We start from the raw sequence: 21999 nt of genomic DNA on the forward strand, positions 1-21999 counted from the left end.
CCAAGAGACTCTAGCCCTGTGGGCTGAAGACAAATGCCCCAATTTTACAAAGGAACATTAGGTGACTGTCCAGGCTGCCAGCTGTCTCTGTCTACCTTACAAGACTCCCAAAAGTTGCTTGTGTCCTTCTCCCATTTCTCAGGTACTATTATATCCTTCTGAGGTTTTTGATGTAGTTGAAGCTAGATAGTTACAATTTTCCTTAGTTATGATAAAAGATAAGTTAGATATAAAACCTTAGACTCACAAATATAAGATAGATAGGATATCTTCCTTAATATTGTCACTGGAATTCTTGCTTGATAATTGTTTTGTTATATGTAGTTTTACTATGTTAAAGTGAAAACCTTCCTTTTTGAAAAAAAAAAAAGAAAAAGGGGAAGTGCTGTGGAAGATTCATTGGTAAATAAAACACTGATTGGTCAGTAGCCAGGCAGGAAGTATAGGCGGGACTAAGAGAGAGGAGAATTGGGAGAACAGGAAGTCAGGAGGGGACACTGCAGCAGCCACCAGGACAAGGAAGATGTAAGGTACCAGTAAGCCACAAGCCATGTGGCAAAGTATAGACTAATAGAAATGGGCTGAATATAAGAGTAAGAGCTAGACAATGGTAGGCCTGAGCTAATGGCCAAGCAGTTTAAATAATATAAGCGTCTGTGTGTTTATTTTATAAGTGGGTTGTCGGACTAACAGGGCTTGGTGGGTGCTGGAGAGAAGGTCTTTTTGATTAGACAGAAAAGGGGAAGTGCTGTGGGATGTCTTTCTGTATGCTGTGAATATGTGTTGCTCTCATTGGTTGATAAAGTTGTTTGACCAATGGTGAGGCAGAATAAGGTTAGATGGTACATTCAAACTGAAGAAGGAGATGAAGAAGAGTGGAGTCAGGCAGAGGCTGCAAGCCACTGCCAGGAGAAGTGAGATGTGAGAGAAGAGGCAATGCTGTGAAGCCACGTGGCTAAACATAGAAATGGGTTGAGTTAAATTATAAGAGCTGGTTAACAATGAACCTGAGCCATAGTCCATACAGTTTGTAATCAATATAAGCCTCTGTGTGTTTACTTGGTACCGAGTGGCTGCAGACCAGGTGGGACACAAGAAAACCTCCAGCTACAGAGCATCTTTGTACTCCTGAGAGAGCCACCTTGATGTCCTCTAAATATGTCAGTTCTGAAGTATCTCACATAAAGCACAACTTAATTTTAAAATATTGTATCTTTGAAGAGTGGCAAGTAGATACTCATGAGAGATCAGAGCTACAAACTGGGCTGGCCCATTAAGATGTTTTGAACGGCTCCAAGAAAAAGATTTAAAGAAGCTTTATTTGATTATGTGTGTGAATGCAGGTACCCACAGCGGCTAGAGGTGAGTGGGATCCCCTTTGAGCTGGAGTTACATGTGGTTGTGAGCTGAAGGGGATACTGGGGACCTAACCTGGGTCTTCTGTGAGAGCAGTAAGCACTCTTAGCCACTGAGCCCTCTCTGCAGCTCCTAAGGCTTATTCTTAAGACAATATTAGCCCCAAAACATTTTTGTCTCCTTGAGGAGTTTTGTCTCCTCCTGCCAGGTTTGGTATGTAGCTATCCTGTCTCCCTATGTCATGAGAGAGAGAGAGAGAGAGAGAGAGAGAGAGAGAGAGAGAGAGAGAGAGAGAGAGAGAGACAGAGAGAGAGAGAGACAGAGAGAGACAGAGAGAGATCCCACTGTGGAAGGAGAGAATGGACTCCTAAAAGTTCTCCTCTGACCTTTACACAAGTCCTGGCACAAAGGCGAGCTCATTCATGCCCCACCCACCGTGTGTGTACTATAGTTTGAGACACACACACACACACACACACACACACACACATACACACACACACGCATGCACAGAGTGTTTGTTCGGCCTCTAGTGAGCCAACCCATCCCAGGTAAGGTCCTTTTCTCCATATATGACATGATGAAGCCATGTCACTGGAATTTATCTCTGCTGTGTCATTTATTCCATAAGAACACAAGCCCTGCTTGATCAGTGGTGTCTGCCATGTCTGGGCTCAAGTACTAAAACTATTTCTAATTCCTTGAAGTTGCTCAGGATATATTTGTTGCTAGGGAGCAGCCTGTGCTGTTTGTTGGCCATTAAAAGGGCTCTCTGGCACACAGACACACACAGACACACACACACACACACAGACACACACACACACACACACACACACACACACACACACACACACACACACACACACAGAGCCTTTGTTATTTCTCATGGTGCCATCCCACAGACACTTAACACTCACTGGTCTGAAATCCATCATTTGGCTCACAAGGGGACACACCTAAGTTACTACTACAGAAATAGAGACATGGAGACTCCTTACAGAGGGGGAGGACTGGCCTAGGAGTCAGACAAGCTAGCCCACCACTAGTGACTACTGAGTGGCATCCCATTTCTTTGAAGTTCTGCTTTTTCTTCTGCAAGGTAAGGGGCTATATTCAACCCCCAGGGGCATTTTGGATGCACGTGTCTAACTTTGGTCTTGTGCCTGTTTACATATAAGAAATTTGGGACAGATGAAACCATTAGAACGGATGTGGCATTAGACACAAAGGCAGGCAATTAGTAAGAGGCACCAGCTCATCAAAGTCACTGAGGCAGGCAGACTGCCTTTCATGGTCACTGTGTGGTGCCTTTATGAGCATCAGCTGTTAATGGCACATGAAAGCAGGTCTGTCTGCTGCTCTATTATATCTAGCTGTCCCTGGGTGGCAACATTATGGGAGGTCACCTGCAGGCCAGTCCCAGGGAATGTCCATGTTAGGTGCATTGTGCAATGCTGTGGTGTGAGGCTTCCCAGTCTCTAGAATACTGTAGGTCCAACAGCATTTGGACTCCCTCCCTTCTTCCTTCCTTCCTTCCTTCCTTCCTTCCTTCCTTCCTTCCTTCCTTCTTTCTTTTTCTTTTTTGAGACAAGTCCCCATCATGTAGCCCTAGCTGTCTTGGAAGTCCCTATGTAGACTAGGCTACCTTCAAATTCCATACTCAGGCCCCTTTAATGAAAATTACATTTATTTATTTGTGTGTGCATGTGTGGGGCATGTGTGTGGGGTATATGGGTGTGTGCGTGCCACAGTAAGTGTGTGGAGTTGGTTCTTTCCCTCCTCCCTATGGTTCCTTGGGGGAATTGTGCTCAGGACATCAGGCTTGGCAGCAAGTGTCTTTACCTGCTGAGCCATCTCCCCCATCTGCTGCCTGATATCCCTCTATTACTCCCTCCTTCCCTTTCTTTCTCCCTTCCTGCCTTCCTATATATTTCAGCTTGTTTTGACAGTGCTGGGAAAGTACTCTACCATTATACTATCTCCTTAATTCTTTTTTTTTTTTTTTTTTTTAAACAGAGTCTCTCTGTGTTACCCTGGCTGTCCTGGAATTGACTCTGTAGAATAGTCTGGCCTTGAACTCATAGAGATCCACCTGCGTCTACCTTCTGAGTGCTAGGATTAAAGGCATGAGTCATTACCACTTGGCTAAATATTTTTATATGTGGTGCTGGGAATTGAGCCCAGGGCACCATGTATTCCAGGCAAGCATTCTACCACAGAGCTACATCCTCAGCACTTCTCCTCAACCTTTTAAATGTTTCTTTATGAAAGGTCACTAGACATTTTGCACCCACTAGGATGTCATTATAAAAACAAAATAACAAATAACAAGGGTTTTCCAGGAGGTAGAGGATATATGGACTCTCTCTCTCTCTATTTCTAACAGACATAAAGTGGTGTAGACATAAATAGCAAACAGTAGAATGTCTCTTAAAATATTCAGAATGGGGACAATAGGATGGCTCAGTGGGTAAAGGGACCTGCTGCCAAGCCTAATGACCCAAGTTTGATTCCCCAAGACCCCACATGGAGGAAAGAGAGAACTGCCTCCCACAAGCTTTTTGCTGAATTCCACAAGCATGTTATGCCATGGGTCTCCTCAAATAAATACATTAAAATTTAATAATGCAAAACTGAAGAATGGAATTTCCATATGGTCCAGATATATTTATCACCTTTGGAGATCTATCCAAAAGAAATGAGAGCAGGATTTCAGACAGCCCTGTAGCTGTCTGCAGCATTGTCCACAGTGGCCACAGGTGGAAGTAACCTGTGTGTCCAATGACAGATTTTCTGTACCTAGAAAACAGAGCATAGGTATACAAAACAATGCTAGTTACCTTCCAAGCAGAAGGAAATCCTCCGGCACCAGAGAAAGGAAGAGCATCATGAAGTTGAAGTTATCTTGGGTTGTATCTAAGACCCTGGCTCAAAAAATAAATGGATAGGACTGGGAAGATGACTCGGTGGGTAAGGTGTTTGTGGGTAAGTGTGAGGATGTGAGCTCACATGCCCACAACTCACGTAAAAGCTGAACACAGTAACACTGGTGTCTGTAACCCTAGTGTGTGTCTCTTGGGATGTTGGTGGTGGATACAGAAAAGCCACAAAAAGCTTGTGGGCCAGCTAGTTTTTTGGTCTACACAGCAGCGAACAGCAAAAGAGACTTCACCTCAAATAAAGTGGAAGCAACAACTGACATCTGAGGTTGCCCTCTGACCTCCATGTGCATGCCCAGGGTCTCAGTTCAGACTGGCCTGGAATTCACTCTGTAAGTATAGGCTGCTCTAAAGCTCATGACAATCCTCCTGCCTCAGCTTCACCAGTGTGGGGGAATTAAAGGCATGAGCCACCAAATCTGGTTTTCAATGTGAACTTCTTGAGAAAAAGTTTGTTTTACACACACACACACACACACACACACACACACACACACACACACACACAGGTAAAACAAGCAAACCTCAAGAAACAAAACAGAAATCCTGTTACAAATAAATACCACGTGGTGAGAGACGAGGGTGATGCTGGAGAGACTCGGTACTTAAGAGCACTTACTGCTCTTGCAGAGGACCAAGGTTCAGTTCTGAGCACATCAGGTGGTTCCAAACTACCTATAAGTCCAGGTCCAGGGGATCTGACATCTTCTTCTGGCCTCCACAGACACTGTACTAACATGTTTCATATACAGACAATCAGACTTGTATATATACATGTATTTAAATTAATAAGATATCCCCCAAAGAACCCTCAAATACAATGTGGGTGGCCATTGGGGATTTTATGGGAAGGGAAACAGGGCAGGCCCCAAAGGACAGACACTATATAAAGCATGATTCTGCTATATGAAGTGTCAAAAGTTGTCAAGCTCACAGAAAGTAGAATGGTGATGGCCAGTGGGGATCTGTTACTCAGTGAGTGTAAACTTTCAGGTTTTCTAAATGAGAAATTTCTAGAAACCTTTCAAATACAGCAATGTGAATGTGGTTAATAGTACTGGACTGAACTGTTTTGTTTGTGTTTTTGAGACAGGATCTTAGTTGTCCCAGCTTGACGGTAGATTCGCCAAGGAAGAGTTGAAACTACTTACCACACAATCTACAGGTAACTAGTGCTGTGATTCCAGGCATGTGCCACTGTGCTGGGCTTGAACTGAACTGTTAAGCACAGTTAGGCTGGTAGCATTCTCTAGGTATGGTTTTTAGTACGGTTGAAGAACAACCAGAGGTGCAATCCAGTTCCAAGTGCCTGCTCGTTTCCGTCCTTTGTCACATTAGAATGACCCCCAACTCTTCACACTGAGGTGTTTATTTCAGTCCCATTAATAAGAGACACTAATTCTTCCCAGCATTGCTAAGAAAGACAAAAATGCAGTTCAATAAATGCAGAAGACACAGTAAAGTAGGGTGGCAACAAGACTGTAATTGTGCAGGACAGGGCTGACTTCAGAAGATGGGTCCAGAAGGGCAAGGAAAAAGAGAGACAGGATGGATACTTCATTGACAGTGTGTCCAATGAGTTCTCCTGAGCCTGTTAGGGTTGTGTTGGTCAGGACACAGTCTTCCAGGTTGTGTTTATTCTGTTTCAGGTAGCTCTATAATCCTGCATCTTGCTGCGGGCTTAGTGTAGCTCGTGGGATGAGATACTCCTGGCTGGGATCAACAGTCTGGAAAGGAATGGATGCCATTAGCAACTTTCTGAGCCAAATATTATCATTTCACTATCATTTAATTCTTTGTTAGTTAAAAAAAAAAGAAAACCTTTTAGATCGTTCTGGTTTTATTCTTGTGGCTGTGATAAAATGGCCTCACAAAAAGCAACTCAGGTGAGAAAGGTTATTCCAGGTTTTAACCCAAGGTGCTGGGAACCCAAAACCAACTAGTCACATCACAACTACAGTCAAAGGCAGAGAGAAATGAACGCATGCTCACTCTGCCTGCTAACTTGTTCTCGGTTCTATTTTTCCTCTTATGTGGTCCAGGATCCTCTGCCTAGGGAGTGGATCTGCCCACAGTGGGTTGGAACTTTTCATACTATGTAAAGTAATTGAGACAATCCTCTACAGTTCCAGCCATAGGTCAAGCTAATGTAGACAATCCCTCCTTGAGGCTCTTTCCCCAGGTGATTCCAGACTGTGTAAAGCTGACATTGGAACTAACCATTACATAAACCTATTTATATCAGATTTCACTGTTCATCATTAATAAGTTTTTTTTCTCTTGGCAAGGCCACGGAATAGCTGATTCCTGGAACTGGAAATGCATCCAAGAAACTCTGAAGGAATGGATAAAAACAGTTTTTTTTTTCCTCATTATGCAAAAGCTCCCCGTTTCCATCCCCCACTGCCAGAGTTGAATAGAGCAAATGATGTGTGGCTATCTATATCCTGGCCTAAGTGCCATTCAGGGAGACACAGATTCTCAGTTACAGATGGGACAGCTGAGCTTGACCAGTGTCCTCATAAAGTTCAGTGGACAAGTGATGAGAGAGTGGCTTTTACTCTTGGATCTCAGATGCTTGTGGTCCCCACACAGGAGGAGGTTTTCCCCAGTGTGGTAATTTTGGGCTTTCTAGACCTGACTTACTCTGAGCCACCACAGCTCAGTGTGTCACAGCATGATGTGGAATGTCCAATCGACTCAGCAGAGCTCCCTCTGCTTTTGCCTGGAAGGATTAAAATTGGCTCATCCATCTGGGCTTCCAGATGGTAACGAGACACAGCCCTGTTCTCAGGATGGCCTGGACTGTCAGGGCTAAGAGCAATTCACAGGGGATGTTAAGGGTACAGGGGATAGATTTACATAGCTGATACTAAAACCAGATTCAACGCTCATGCATATTTACAGACTTCCATTGACCCTGGTGCAGAGCTTATCCAGCCTCCTCAGTATCACACAGATCTCCATGCATGACTTGGTCCTTCCTGTGAAGAATACACTGAGGTAACGGTGTGGAGGGAGGAGATTCGGGGTTTAAGCTGAGGGTCTCTCCTGTGCCATCTGGTGTGGCTTGAGTCTAGCTTGTCCCTTCCTGTTCTCCCTCAGGTCAGTAAAAGGAAAGAGTGTTCGCCATGTCTTCCTAGGTGAATGAGTTGAGCACATTTACCTGCAGCTGAATGGGAGTACCATGTGCAGTTAGAGCTACATCCTCCTCAGCTCCATCACTGTCTCGGGCTGAAAGCCAAAGGAGGGAAGGGCTGTGTTAGTGTTGGAGTCACCGGGACTATGAGGAGGCTCAGTGGCTTGCAAATTGGCACTTGGTGCTTTAAAAGGACTACTTGGTTGTGGCAGCTATTAAAAAAAAAACCAAAAAACAAAAAAAAAAAAACAAAACCAAAAAACAAAAAACAAAAACCAACCCAATGGTTTTGCTCATTCATTCATCCATTTAATTCCCTCATCTGTTATTTTGAGACACGGTGTCATGTGGCCTGGGCTGTCTCCAAACTCAGTATGTAGCTGATGCTAACTTCGAACTTCTGATACTCTTCCCTCCAGCTCTCAATTACTGAGATGACAGGTGTGTGCCACCACATCCAGCCCTTGAAAAAAAAAATCTAATTTAAAAGAATCTTTGAAATGTTTAGAAGGAAAGTTGTATATGGTTAGAGAATATGTGTTCAGGAGAAGCACATGGGTATGTAGTAACTGCAGAATAGGACCCGACCCTTGGGCTGGCATGGCCTTGTCTTGGAGTTAACAGTGACCCCTGGGGTCATAGACTTTCAACTGTCCCTGCAGGTTGACTTCTCTACAAGCTTGGATTCACTTTTGTTGTTGTTGTTTGAGAAGGGATTTACTTTGCAGCCCAGGTTGGTTGAGAACTTCCTGCGTAATCTAGACTGGCCTCAGTCACTTTTGGTGATCCTCCTGCCTCCGTCTCCTGAGTGTTGGGTTTACAGGAGTGTGTTATCATGCCCAGCCTAATTGGACTCAAATTTTAAAACTGGACATAATAAAAAATTATTCCCAGAGTTTGCCCAACATTGGAAGGCCCTGGGTTTGATTCCCAGCACCACAAATAATGAGTACCTAAGGGCACATACATGTATACACACATACATAGACACATACATACACACATAAAGAGAGAGACAGAGAGACAGAGAGACAGAGACAGAATTCCCTAGAGAAATACTATATTGTAATACACAGTTATTTGTTTAGTGACAGTCTCCTCAACTGGGCAGCAGTCTCTATGAAGGCAGGAAATTGTCTCTCAGCCCAAACACCTACCCCATACACGCTGTGTCTGGGTGTTCACAGACATAGCTGTGTCGGTAGTGGTCACACTCAGAGGCTGCAGTCCTGGTGGTTGGGCCCTGAAGAAGGTTGGCCTGGACCTGCATTTGCATTGTCTGCTTCCCTTTTCTCTCTCAAGAGGGACACTTGTCCTCTCCCTGTCTGTCAACTCCCTTAACTTTTTGTTTGTGTTGCTTCCTGGTGGAAATAAAAGGAAAAGCCTGATGATCACGACAACAAGTCTGTCCCTACGTTCCTGAGGATGCGAACAATTGATGTCTGTTGGGTGCTGGGAACCGAACCTCAGTCCTCTGCAAGAGCACTATTTGCTCTTAAGAGCTCAGCCATCACCTAGTGCCATGGAGACTCCCAATGATCTATGAAGGTGACCCTAGCCAAGACTCCAGCAATAGGGATACAGAGCCTGAATAAGCCATCTCCTGTAACTAGGCAGGACTTCCAGTGGAGAGGTTGGGACACCAATCTAGCCACAAACTCCTTGACCTACAATTTGTCCCGCCTACAAGATGTGCTACAGTAAAGGTGGCGCAGAAATTGTGGGAGTAGCCAACCAATGACTGGCCTAGCTTGAGACCCATACCACGTAAGGAAGCTTGCCCCTAAGGGCCAGGACCCAGAGGCCGGATAGCCCAGAGACCTAGGATAGAACAACAACAATAACAACAGCAACAACTAATAATAATAATGAAAAAAAGAGCTGAGCTGTCTTCAGCCCTCACCTATAACCATTTAACCAGTGAGGTATTTTTTGTTGTTTTGTTACCACTGAGCTATATCCTCAACATTTTTGCCCGTTTTTATTTCTTTGTGTGTGTGTGTGTGTGTGTGTGTGTGTGTGTGTGTGTGTGTATGGGGGTAAATATGAGTGTGTGCATAAGTGTGGATGTCAGAAGACAGCTTATGGAGTCAGTTTTCTCCTTTTACCAAGTAGGTTCTGGGGAGTGAACTCAAGTGGTCAGGCTTGGCAGCAAGTGTTTTTACCCACTGAGCCATGTCACCAGTGCCTGTAATGTAATCTTAAGTGTGCATTGATGAGGACCATGTAATGTTTCCATATATGTATACATCACACAACGTTCAAATCTAGGGAAACATGTATGTCCTTAGCCATTTCTCTATGATGAAAACATTTCAAATTCTTTTTTTTAGATTAAAGCAAACCAGATAATACACAGTATACCTCCCTATGTAACAGCAGACCAGAATTTCTTTCTCCTACCCAACTCTAAGGTGACACTCATTCACTGACCTTCCCCCCATATTTTCCTGTCCACTAGACTCCCAAGCTCCCAGGAAGAATCTTTCTACTCTCAACTGGTGGGAAATCATTTAAAAAAAAATTTTTTTTTTATTCCAGTAACATCTTAGAGTGACAGGAAAGAAAAACAAGCTTTCTGTAAAAGAGCAGGCAAAACTTGTTACCTGGGTTCATTCCACTGGGTTTTCTTTGAGAAAGTAGGTACATTTTGAAGAAAAAAAAATGGGGACATGTGAGATCGTTTAGTGTGTAAAGACATTTGCCATAAAAGCCTGCCAACCTGGGTTTGGGCCCCAGATACCACTGTGGAAGGAGAGAAACTGACTCCTGGAAGTTGTCCACATATCTTTATGATAACATTCCCAGTGCCTAACAATATGTTGAACTTGTGAAATATTAATCAAATCCCATGAGAATACATAGCTATGTATGTGCTCAAGTGAAGCTGAGTGTGGGGTGTATGAATGTAATCCCAGCACTGGTAAGACAGAAATAGCAGGGTCAGGAGTTCAAGGCTAGCCTGAGCTACATGAGAGCCTGACTCAAACAAAAACAAAAACAAAACAAAAAAAAGAAGTCTTACGAAGAACAACTGGTTTGAAAATTCCATCAATAAACAGCTGTGTGTTCATGCTTAAGTATGTGAGGGTGCACGTGTGTGTATGCATGTATGGGGAGGCCTGAAGTCAACCTTGGGTGTTGTTCTATAGACACTATTCACCATGGTAATTTTTACATGTGTGTGGTGTTTGTGCATGCATGCTTGTGACTGTGCACGCACACACACATAGGGGTTGGAGATTGACAATGAGTATCCTCTGAATCACCCCCCTACACACACACACACCTTACATATTGAGGCAGGGACTCTACTTGAACCTAGGGTTTTTGATCTGGCTAGCTCATCTAACCAGCTTGCTCTGGGGAATCTCCTGTCTGTCTCTGCCTGGTGAAGGCTGGTATAACAAGGCTGCTATGTCTGCCTGGCATTTTTATGGATGCTGGGGATCTGAACCATGGTCCTCACACTTCTGGAACACATGCTTTACCTACTGAGCAATCATCCCAGCTCTGTCCATCATGTTTTTTGGAGTCAAGGTCTCTCATGGGCCAGGACTCACTGATTTGTCTAGGTTAGCTGGACAGGGAGCCACAGGGATCTGCCCGCCTCTGCCTCCCCAGCATTGGAATAACAAATGTGTGCCACCACACTTGGGCATTTGACATGGGTTCTGGACATCAAATTCAGGTCTCATGTTTGCACAGTAAGCTCTGCACTGAGCTATTTATCCAGTTGTTTGGAAACACATTTACAATGAGTAAATCTGCCCATGTGTGCTATGCCCTGTAGCAACATCCAGATGTTGTTGTCTAGAATTAAGTCCATAAGCTACTTCTGAGCGATTTTAAAGCCTAATCTTTGCAAAGACTTCCAGGAACTGGATGGAGTCTTTAATCCCTCTTGCTGATCGCTTTTAGCAAATCCTTCACCATCTCTCACTTTCCCATTTAGTATCAATCCTTCATGTGCTGGTTCAAGTTCATTTTTCCCCATTTTTAGTTGGAGATGGGGAACAGTAGGACAACTGCCTCCCATAGAGATCTCTTTGCACGTGTGAAATTCTCTGCTAATCACCCCTTGACTCCTTTTCTCTCGGCTGCATAATTCTGGTTTTATGAGCCCAGCGGTAAATCGAATAGCAATGCCGTTGGAGTTGTGGTAGCAAACAGCGTGAGTCAGAAGAGTCACAGGGCCACTGTGTGCCTCATGGACCTGAACAAAATGCCATGTTTCAGGATAGAATGAGACAGACAGAGAGCCTGGATCGGCTATGAGAAAGGCGCATAAAACTTGAAACACCAACTCAGTTTTACTGTCCTAACCTTTCCACACAGGTGTGACGCTGAAAGCCTTTAATCATGACTGCGGTTTTCCACAGAGCTTCCCCAAGTGCCCCACATGACTCATTAGTGGATCCCAGACCTGTGCTGATGCTGGAGACTGACAGATGCGAGAACAAGGGCATGGCTGTTCTCCCCAGCCACACGCCTGTTTCCTTACACTGTGATCGTTCCTTCAATAAACAAGATCATGGGCCAAGGAGATTTGCCTTCCAGCTGCCTCCATGGGAGCCACAACCACGCCTGTAGTTTTCCAAGGTGCTGGCTCTTATCTGCTTGGTTTCTCTTTTTCCCTAGCTAGTTGTAACAACCCTACACTTTCTGTTGCATTTAAATTACTCTCTTCATGTTTTGATAATTGCATTTTCCCAGACTTAAGTTCTGATTCTAGTCTCTGATCTGAATTTTCAGGTGACTCTGAGCAATCTTGGAGGGCAATTTGCATCTTTAAAGCACTATACTATTGATTTTTTCCCCCACAAAATGTCAAATGACTGTGGCAATAACTGTCATCGGCAGACTATTTCCTGTTTAAAATGGCATTTATTTTCCTTCCTCTTTTTCCTTTTTTGTTGAGACAGAGTTTCACTGTGTAGCCATGGATGCCCTAGAACCCACTCTGTATACTAGATCTGCCTGTCTCTGCCTCCCCGAATGCTGGGATTAAAGGTGTGCGCCACCACCACCCACTTTGTTTTTTGTTTTATTTGAAACAGAGTTTCTCTGTATAGTCCTAGCTGTCCTGGAACTCACTCTGTAGACCAGGCTGGCCTTGAACTCAGAGATCAATTTTTCTGCACTGAGTACTGAGTGCTGGAATTACCGCCCAGCTCAAGAAATGGATTTTCTAATTTTGATTGGATAGTACAATAGTTCTGACCAAATTAAGGATGGAAGACTTCTGTGAGCTCCGAGACTTTCCTTATAATACCTTGTTTTTGAGACAGTCTTCATATGGCCTGGAATTCATCCTGAGGCACAGGCTGGCATCAACTTCACATAGACTTTCTTGCCTCAGTTGCCCAAATGCTGGGATTATGAGGTTGTTACACCACACCTGGCAACACTTTACATCTTCTTGTTTGTTTGTTTGAGACAGGGTGGTACCCTCCCTACAACACCTTAAACACATGCCTAAACATTTGGGGTCAGGGAATTAGGGTCATTGCAAGCATGCTTTGGGATATTAGGATGCTGCAAGAACTTCTTTGTCTCCGGGATGGCACAACAAAAGGAGAAAATAGTAACTTTTATCCCCTCTTCGGGTAGGAACTCTGAAAGGAATCTTAAAGAATGGCACCTCAGGAATCGGATGTGAAGTATCCATAGCAATGCTTAATTTTGCAGGACGGATACATAGCATCAATTTCTGACTCTCCATCAACTGAACTGAAAAGAACTAATAGATGCATTTATCTGGATAGGATTTAATTTGAATGTGTAATTAACTAGAGATAATAGCTCAGAAAGTGTATGTACTTAAAAGGAAAGCTTATATTAAATGTTTTTGAGCCTGGAGAACATTATGTATCCCATATAATATATAAAATAGAATCTTTGTTACACAATAGAGATAAAATGGGAGAAATCAGTTGTCTATTAAGGCATCAAAAGTGATGCAAAACTATGGCACTGGGCTGTAGATAATGTCAGATGTTCCATAAGAGGAATTAATGAGTTTTGATACAGTTCCAGATAACTGAAATTAGCCACTATTTCCTGTAGGTTGATAGGGACCAAGCATCTTTGGTATCATGGATAATGTCAACCCCTAACAAAACAGAGACAGGTGGCTTGATTTTATATATGGATAAACATGTGACCTAGAAATGATCAAGAAAATGTCACGTAAGCAGTTGTTTCCTGTCTACTAATGCCAACACATCTGAGCTTTTACTTAGGATTCAGATTAAATGGACCATTTCATAGCCTTGAAAGATTTTTTTTTGAAACAGAGAACAACTTGCAAAAAAGAAACCCAGAAGTTGTTGAACTCTGTGACTCTCACGAGTCCCACAAATCAGTTTTACATTTTATCTGGGTAGTTAGCTTTCAGACTTAAACTTTTAAAATGTCCATTACTTTTGCCAGGGTCTACTTTTGTGCTTGAGAGCCAACATGTCTGAACTTAGCATGGCCTGATCTACCCAGGGCTGGTTAACTCATTTTATTCTGTTTGTTTATTTTATTATTGTTTTTGAGACATTCAAGCAGTTCAAGCTGGTTGCAAACTCTGTGTCGCCAAGGATGACTCTGAACACCTGATCCTCTAGTATCCACTTCTGTGCGTGCTCCCACGCTAGTTTAGTTAATTCATTTTAGAGTTGGCAACTCTCTTTGCCAAGCTTCAGAAACAGTCACTCCTTTCCACCTAGAACCTTTAATTCTTGTTGTCTTGTTCTTTCTGCATAAAGCCTGTTTTGGAAGATCTTTTCACTTGGTTCTAAAAGGCTTTGTCTCTATACTTGACATGACTCACCAGCAATCTGGCCTTTGCCATTGAGATCCCTCTGGGATCTTTCTGCCCTCCCTGCCCCAGGCCCTCTGGGATGTACCTCTGGAGAGTTCCTGGTTCTCCATCCTGAAGCTGCGTTGGTAGACTGGGACCTGGCAGGCGTTGCCTTGCGGGGGACACTCCTGTCTACATGATCTGTAGAGGATGGACAGCTCAGGGATGATGTAGAGCAGCAGGAAAACCCACGCATTGGTGACCAGGCCAATGCAGATGACCGCATCGTCCCACTGCGGCTGACGCTGGAGCTGAGGGTTGCCTCTCAGGAGCATGGAGATCCACACCACCCAGATAATGATAGAGACCAGCACAGTGGCAAAGATGAGCCTTCCATGCTGCTTCCAGTTCTCACACGGGCCACAGAAGGTGGCCTTGGAGACAAAGAATGTAAGGGCCATCAGCAAGAGGACATAGATCAGGAGACAGACAAAGTCCACATTGAGCTGATAGGGTGTCATGTGCACGAACATCAAACCTCTTGTCATGATGAGGGTCACATACTCTATTGCAAGGATGATCTGCAACAGGCTGACACCAATAGCAATGAACAGAATTGTGGTCCAGCAGAAGGAGACTCTACCCCGGACCAGCTTCACCAGGTTGGAGGCATGAGCCAAGAGGCAGGAGAAGCAGATAGCAAAGAGAACCCCAAAGAGGAAGTAGCGAACAGGGGCAGTTCGTTGGTTGAGCTGGATGATGAAGGCAAAAGCAAGTCCGAAGAGCCCCAGCACACCCAGCAGGAAGAGGAACTGGGTGGGAAGCACGTTCCACTGGCTGCAGTCCTGCACCTTCCTCATGAGGAAGAGAAATGCCAGGAGCAGCAATATTGTAACCACTATGCCAATCACCGCCAAAGACTCCAGCACAATGCCCCATGGCCCCTCATTGTCACAGAAGAGGTAATAGTCTTCTGTGGACTTCACACAGTCCTCATACATGGTGGCTTATAGGTGGACCTCACGAAAATGGATGTCTGATCTCCTGTGAAAAAAAAGATGAAGATAACTCATGACTTTATAACCACCCACAAGAATGCCCATTGGGAGTCCCATCCTTCATTCCAAATGAAGACACCTGAGCATCTGCAAGGATGGCCTTACTAAACAGTCACCCAGAAACAGGAGAGTAACGTATCTCTCAACACTTTATAAACACCAACCTTCCTGGGTGGGATAAAGATCTGATCTATACAAGTATAGTCACAAACACAGGAATGCCGTCCTCTCTACTATCCCCAAATTTACAGCTGCTGTGTATAGGACAGCAAGGATCGGAAGAAAGCTAACCTAAACCCTTCGACACTACCCTAGCTCTGTCTCTGCAGAGCGAAGCCAGAATGCTCTTCCCTTGAGGACTCCAGATAATTCATCTATTTTGTATCAGAATTTCCAAAGGCCATTTGAAGGCAAACAGAATCTTCTTGTCTGATCAGTGGAGTTCTAGCTGCATTGGGTTCCAAGGCATCCTTGATTGGATTGTCTCAAACATTGATGCCCTGCCTCAAGCAGACAGGCCAGCCATCTTCCCCAGAAACTGCAATGGCTGTCTTTTCTTTCATTTAAATTCAAGTCAAGCCAATGCAATGGGCTATTATTATTAGATACCTGTTATCTGTTCACCAAAAAAGTCACCTTCCTTCGAGTAACTTACAGATATTTAGGACTAAAATCCCTGACTGAACTGAGGTGTCCTAGAAAACAACCGCATGTTGATTCCAATAAAATAAAACAACAACAACAAACAACAAATACAGAATGCCCTGTTGCATTTGAATACTCCTAGCCCCATTCCCCTACTCCAAGTTCAGCTGGCAGGAGTGGTGGTCCTAGTTGACAGCTGACACCAGAGGCGCCCACTCCAGCTTACCTCCTCTGTGGCTGCTCTGGAAGCCAGTGAGGCTGTGGTGGTGGTGGAGCTGTGACTGCAAGTGAGTAAGGAGGAGACTACCTCAGGCGCTTTAATCTCTCCTCAGACGGGCGGAAGACCTGCAGGACCTCACTCAGGTTCCAGAAGTGTCTATAAAAAGAACCGGAAGGACAGAAAGACACACCTAGTCCAGTTTCACGGCAACTTTTCTGCATAGAATCCTTTGGTGAGAACAATTATTTCTCATTTACTGCTGACCAGAGGTGCCTTGGCCCAGAGAGGTGTGACTTTAGGGAAATCTGTTTCCTTACTACTCCAATGTGTTTAGGAAGCTGCTTAATGCCTATTTCAGGGGCTTCTCCCAAACTCTGATTTTCAACCAAAGATTCTGAAGAGCTTCCATTTAAAAAAGTACCACGGGCTTTCTCTAGGCATATAGAAGGGCACTTTTACCTGCCCCTGGTGGTCAAATAGCTGATGGTGGATCAGATTGTGAATTACGGGGAATCCTTTTCTCTGCTCTTTCCTTGTCTTTGGGAAAGCATTCCCGAGACCCCGGCTGCTCACTATGGGTGGCCTCTTTCCTGGACAGACTATTCTTGGTATCTCCCAGGACCTTGGCTGTGATCTCTCCTCTCTGCTCTCCTCAGCCCCTTTAACACACTTGCTTTGGGCAAGTCATTGCCCCTGGGCATTCCTAGGTCCAGAGATGGAGGGATTCATAACTCAAGGTCACCAGCTGATACAGAAATAACGTACTTATTTTTCTCTATGGTGACACATCTAATCCTACAAAATGCCCCCCCCCCTCAGTTTCCTTTGTGATCCTTTTGCCATATGCAATTTGAAGATCCCACATTAGTGCAACTAATTTGGTTTTGAGATACCCTGGGACCCAGCTCTATATTTTCCATCCAACCATATTCCACCCAGATCTCCAGATGTCATGGTTTAGCCAAGCTTGTTTTCCCAGAGCCTTGAAAAGAAACAAGACCCACCCCACTCAGCTTGTCTTAGATTGCCTTAGCTTGTCTCTGCTTTGAATGACCCTTTACCTTTTTGACTATGCACCTTGTTTCTCGCCTAAGCCCTTCCCTTCTTCTACTCCCAAGGTTGGTTCATCATATCTCCTAGACCCTCTTGCCTTTCTGGATCATTGCAACCCTCGTGGATTACCTTCTACCAAACTCTCCAATACCTAAGAATGCATTCAGTTCTAAATGAAAGAAATCCTAACTTTTGGGACCTAATTTATGAGTTAATTTTGTCAATAAATATGTAAAGTAGTAAATAATAAAGTAAATAAATGAATAACAATAAACAAGAAATATGTCAGCATGAGCCAGGTATGGTGGCACATGCCTTTGTTCCCAGCACTTGGGAGGCCGAGGCAGGTGGATCTCCGAGTTTGAGGCTAGCCTTGTCTACAGAGCAAGTTCCAGGACATCCAGAGCTACAATGGAGAAACCTGTCTTGAAAAACAAAAAGCAAAAAAAAAAAAAACAACCCAAAACAACAACAAAACAAACAAACAAACAAACAAAGAAAAAAAACCCAAGAAGAAATATGTCAACTTCTCTGTATGAATCTTACTTTCAGGTCTTCTCCATAGCGCCTGGCCCCATGTGGAGCTTCTTCTAGGTGCATGGTTTGATGAAGTGAGTAAATCTACTATTTCTGAGGAGATGCTTTTTCACAGTGTGGTTGTCAGCATATGCTTCTTAATGTAGACCACCTGCCAAGACCTCAGGTCTTTAACCCTTGACAGGTTCATTCTGGAATGTTTCTGTCTTGAGAGTCTCCTTAACTTCAAAAAGGCCATTTTCTCCTTTGAGAGAAGAACCTTCCGGAAGATTCATTCATTTTTACCATCACTGTTGCCCCTCTGTGACTGTAAGGATAAGCTTACTAGTAAGGGAAAGGGGACTCTGCAGCGGATTGGATGGACATCCACGAGAATTCACTCAAGAGCTCCGTGAGTGGTGTGATTGCTGCCAGCAGACAAAGGAGATGTTTCCACAGAATTTTTCCAGCTGAACTACTTTGGTGACCTCCACTCCCTCCCCTTCCTTCAGGTTAGTCATGGTCCTCTTTCTTTGTTGTACGAAGAGGCATTCCTGACCTTGGGGTGGCTTGAGGCAGGTAAACAAATGGGTTAATTACCACGAAGCCCTTTGAGCACCTTAGATAAAAGGACCCGGCTTAAGTATTAATTATCATTATTTAAAAATCTAGGGTGATAGAATGAACCCATCTGTTGCTGGGCCTGGAGGATATGAGGCTTTTTTTTGCCAACACACATCCGAATTACTCACACCTCATTGTTTTGGCTTTTATGGCTAACAGCATCAGAACAAACAGCCGAGATAGGGCTTTGATGAATCAAAAGACATCGATTACAGCTAGTCCATTTAAAATGGAGATAAAACAGTCAAGAGGCCAAGCACCTTCTGCCAGAAACATCCCTCTGACAGGATAGATCTGGAGGGGAGTGTGGGCCCTCATCTGGTCTCACTCTTGCATTAAGAGTGAGGAAGCCAACAGTGCAACACAAAGAACTTAGAATAAGGAAGCAGAGGTCTAGGGAGATGAAGGTGAGGACCCAAGGCATGGATGTCAGAGAAGACAGCCAGGGTGCATGAACTAAGACTCTAGGGAAGAATGGTGTATGCAGACACTGACTGGCTAGAACAGCAGTGCTGTGGAGAGATTGGAATGCTGCAGGTCCAGAGGCCAATCACCTTATTTTGGCTAGTTCTAGACCTCCAGAGCAGCCATTCCTTGCCTACTTCTGTATCAGAACTAGCATCTTGTGACTAATAGATTAAAAAAAAACCTTTTGGGATCTGTTAATTTAGCAGACTACTAGCTTCCACCAACCCAAAAGCTCAGAAAGCCTCTTAGACCCATAGAAAAGCGTTCCCCATTTCTCTTCCCACCAATGTATTTCAAACTTGCCTTGATTTATGATTTCTTTTGTCCCATAAAAACTTCATGAAACTGCTTCCACTTTGGAACATGGAATTTGGGATAACCTAAGTCTGTGTTCCCAGGCCATGGTCACTTAAAATGGCTCCCGAATAAACTATTTCTTATTCCCTTTAAGAGGAGAGTCATAGTTTTTGCATTGACTATGTCCAACTCCCAGTCATGTTCTTGCTCTGGTCCCACCTCTTAGGGACAGGTCCTGAGAAAGACTCAAGTCTTTAGGTAGGAGCTGTGGATTGTGACTAGAAGAAAGAAAAAAGAACCAGCATGTGAGAGCGAGCCACATGCTCCTCACCCCACTGATACCACTACTGGCCATCTGAGGAGAGGCTGGATGGGGGCAGATTAGCCAAGAAAGGACTGTCTGTCCTTTGGTTTGTTGATATCTACAAGGTGCAATTGGCGCGTTGTAAAAGGAAAGCCTCTACTTACCAGGTCCCTGTGCTTGACACTGATGCTCTTTGGTCGCCATCTTGAAATTCTTAATGCCTTTGTCTTGTATTTATGTGTGGTCAATGGAACGGAGTGGGGCCATGTGTGTGTTTCTTTAAGCCATCACTCAGGCTTGATCCAGCTTCTCACAGTCTCCTCCATAGACAGGTTGTTGAGTACCTGGTCAATTCCCTGTGCCCTGGATCAACCAGCCTCCCCAGGTCTAGGGTTGAGCCTCAGCTGGGTCACTTGTCTGCATGGGTTAGGTTGGGTGCTTTTGGAAAGGGGTACGTATGGTGCTCTCAGAAAGGGCTGTTACCATATCTACTTCTATGCAGGACCCCACATTTTCAGTTTACACTGGCTCTCAGAAATTATGTAGTTGTCCCTAGGTATCTCATTCTGAAAATTTCCAAATAATTCTCTATTAGTCTATATCAAATTATATCAGTGTATACACACTGTACAGTTTAATTGTATATACTAAATGGGTGTGGAGTATCACAGCAACTAGTTTGGACTAGTAAACTGTTAAAATCAACTGAATCTCACTCATTTATGAATGTCAGAGTATTTTAAAAATTATTTCTTTTTTTATTTTGACAGCAAGGTCTTGTTTGTAGCCCAGGTTGGCTTTTCACTCTGTACCCTCACTCTGCCTCCAAAATGCTGAAATTGCAAGTATAGGCCATAAGACCTGGATGTCAGGTTCTTTTTTGGAGATATTGCTCAATGCTTAAGGTCATTGGCTGCTCTCCCAGAGGACACCAGTTCAATATCCAGCACCTACATGGTAGCTCACAGTCATATGTAACTCCAGTTCCAAGGGATCTAGTACCTGCTTCTGGCCTCCTTGAGCACTCACACATGTGGTACACAGACATATATGCAGATACATACTCATACACTTAAAATAAAAATAAATAAAATCTCATAAAAAATTTAGAAGAACACTTGCTTCTCTCTTGAAGACCTGAGTTCAGTTCCCAGCTCCTTGCTGGATGGCTCATAACTTCCTGTAACTCTAGCCCTTTTATGGTCTTAGAGGTCTGGGCATATATATGGCATACACTTTTACAGATACGTTTTAAAAAAATTTACAAAAGGAAAAGAAAATTATTCTAATGTTTTCTCCCTAGTTTGTGACTATTACAGCCTTTCAGTTGCACTAATCTATGCTTATTATAAAGTTGTTTTATCAAAAGAATTACTTTATTATTGCGTGTGTGTGTGTGTGTGTGTGTGTGTGTGTGTGTGTGTGTGTGTATGAAGCCAGGAGAAGGCAGCGGGTTCCCAGGAGCTGGAGTTGCAGGTGCTGACATAGATGGCTGGGCACCACGCTGCAGCCCTCTATATGAGAAGCAAGCACTTCTGAAAGCTGAGCCAGCTCCATGGGTTGCTTTATTATCAGAAGAGAGCAGATAATGATAATGTGGGAAATATTGCAGGTCTGCTCAAGTTCAACTGCTACATCTAGAAGAAATAATCTGACATTGTTGAGTAAAATGTCAACTCATAAATATTTAATTTTACTCAGGTTACATTCTAAAAGGGAAAATGTTGATATAGGAACTTATAGCAACTGTGCAAGGCTTAACAAAAATGACAGATAGCATTATTTACAATAAAATTCATAAAAGGAAAGCTTAAAACCTTCAAAATAAAAAAAATACACCAAGGCAGGGCCATGATATTCCTGTCAATGAATATCCCATTTGTTCCCAAAGGAAACATACCCTGACTTATTATTAATTTCTATGCTGTCAACTTCTATTAATGTAAAAGCCTTATAATCATCTCCTGGCTGTATACTAGGGTTACACAGCTGGTGTTTTTTCTTCTTCTTCTAGTATGTATGAAATGGTTCCTAGGAATTTTGATGATAAAATGGTAAATCATCTGATAAATTGGGCCGTGTACCGCTATCAGCCATCAAGTCCATATTGTCTTCAATCAGAATGAAGCAATGTTCTTTATACACTTCCAGCCTGGTGTGGAGCTGGAGGATTTAAACGTCAGCAAGCACTGAGGCTACAATTTGCTCAGACTTTTAGTTAGACCAGACACAAAAGACAAGAACAATCTTTATCATTTATTGCTTTGTTTGAAGGTATTTGATTTACACCTCAATTAGCTACAATCTCCAGTTACAAAAGTTCATTACAGATTGTATATTTAAAGTGAAAAAAGAAAACTTAATAAAGGAACTGCAAAAATTGAGCAAGAAGTAAGATTAGAATACATGGCAGAATTTTAAAAATGACTGGCACTGGCAGTTAATACACAGTGAGGCTAAGACAGATTACACTGATTTATTGGAATCATATGAGGTCAGGGTACACACAACTTGCAGAAATCTTTTGCTCATATGTTGGAGCTGGCCATATCCACTTACTACACAGTCAAATTTCTGTTTTTTC

At 43.5% G+C, this 21999-nt stretch overlaps 1 protein-coding gene across 2 annotated transcripts; it reads right to left on the reverse strand.

The window, feature by feature from the left end:
• Positions 1-5761: 5761 nt before the first annotated feature.
• Positions 5762-16263, reverse strand: Gprc5d (G protein-coupled receptor class C group 5 member D). Of its 2 annotated transcripts, XM_036180325.1 has the most exons (4): positions 16160-16263; positions 14337-15274; positions 7465-7532; positions 5762-6025 (listed from the first exon to the last, which is right to left on the reverse strand). In XM_036180325.1, the coding sequence occupies exons 2-4, from the start codon at positions 15229-15231 to the stop codon at positions 5954-5956; spliced, it is 1035 nt and encodes a 344-aa protein (XP_036036218.1). In that variant the 5' UTR covers positions 15232-15274; positions 16160-16263; the 3' UTR covers positions 5762-5953. The 2 variants fall into 2 exon arrangements, with proteins under 2 accessions (XP_036036218.1, XP_036036219.1); XM_036180326.1 differs by lacking the exon at positions 7465-7532.
• Positions 16264-21999: the final 5736 nt, after the last annotated feature.

This window comes from Onychomys torridus, chromosome 3 (genome assembly GCF_903995425.1).
Source record: "Onychomys torridus chromosome 3, mOncTor1.1, whole genome shotgun sequence".
Lineage (NCBI taxonomy): Eukaryota > Metazoa > Chordata > Mammalia > Rodentia > Cricetidae > Onychomys > Onychomys torridus.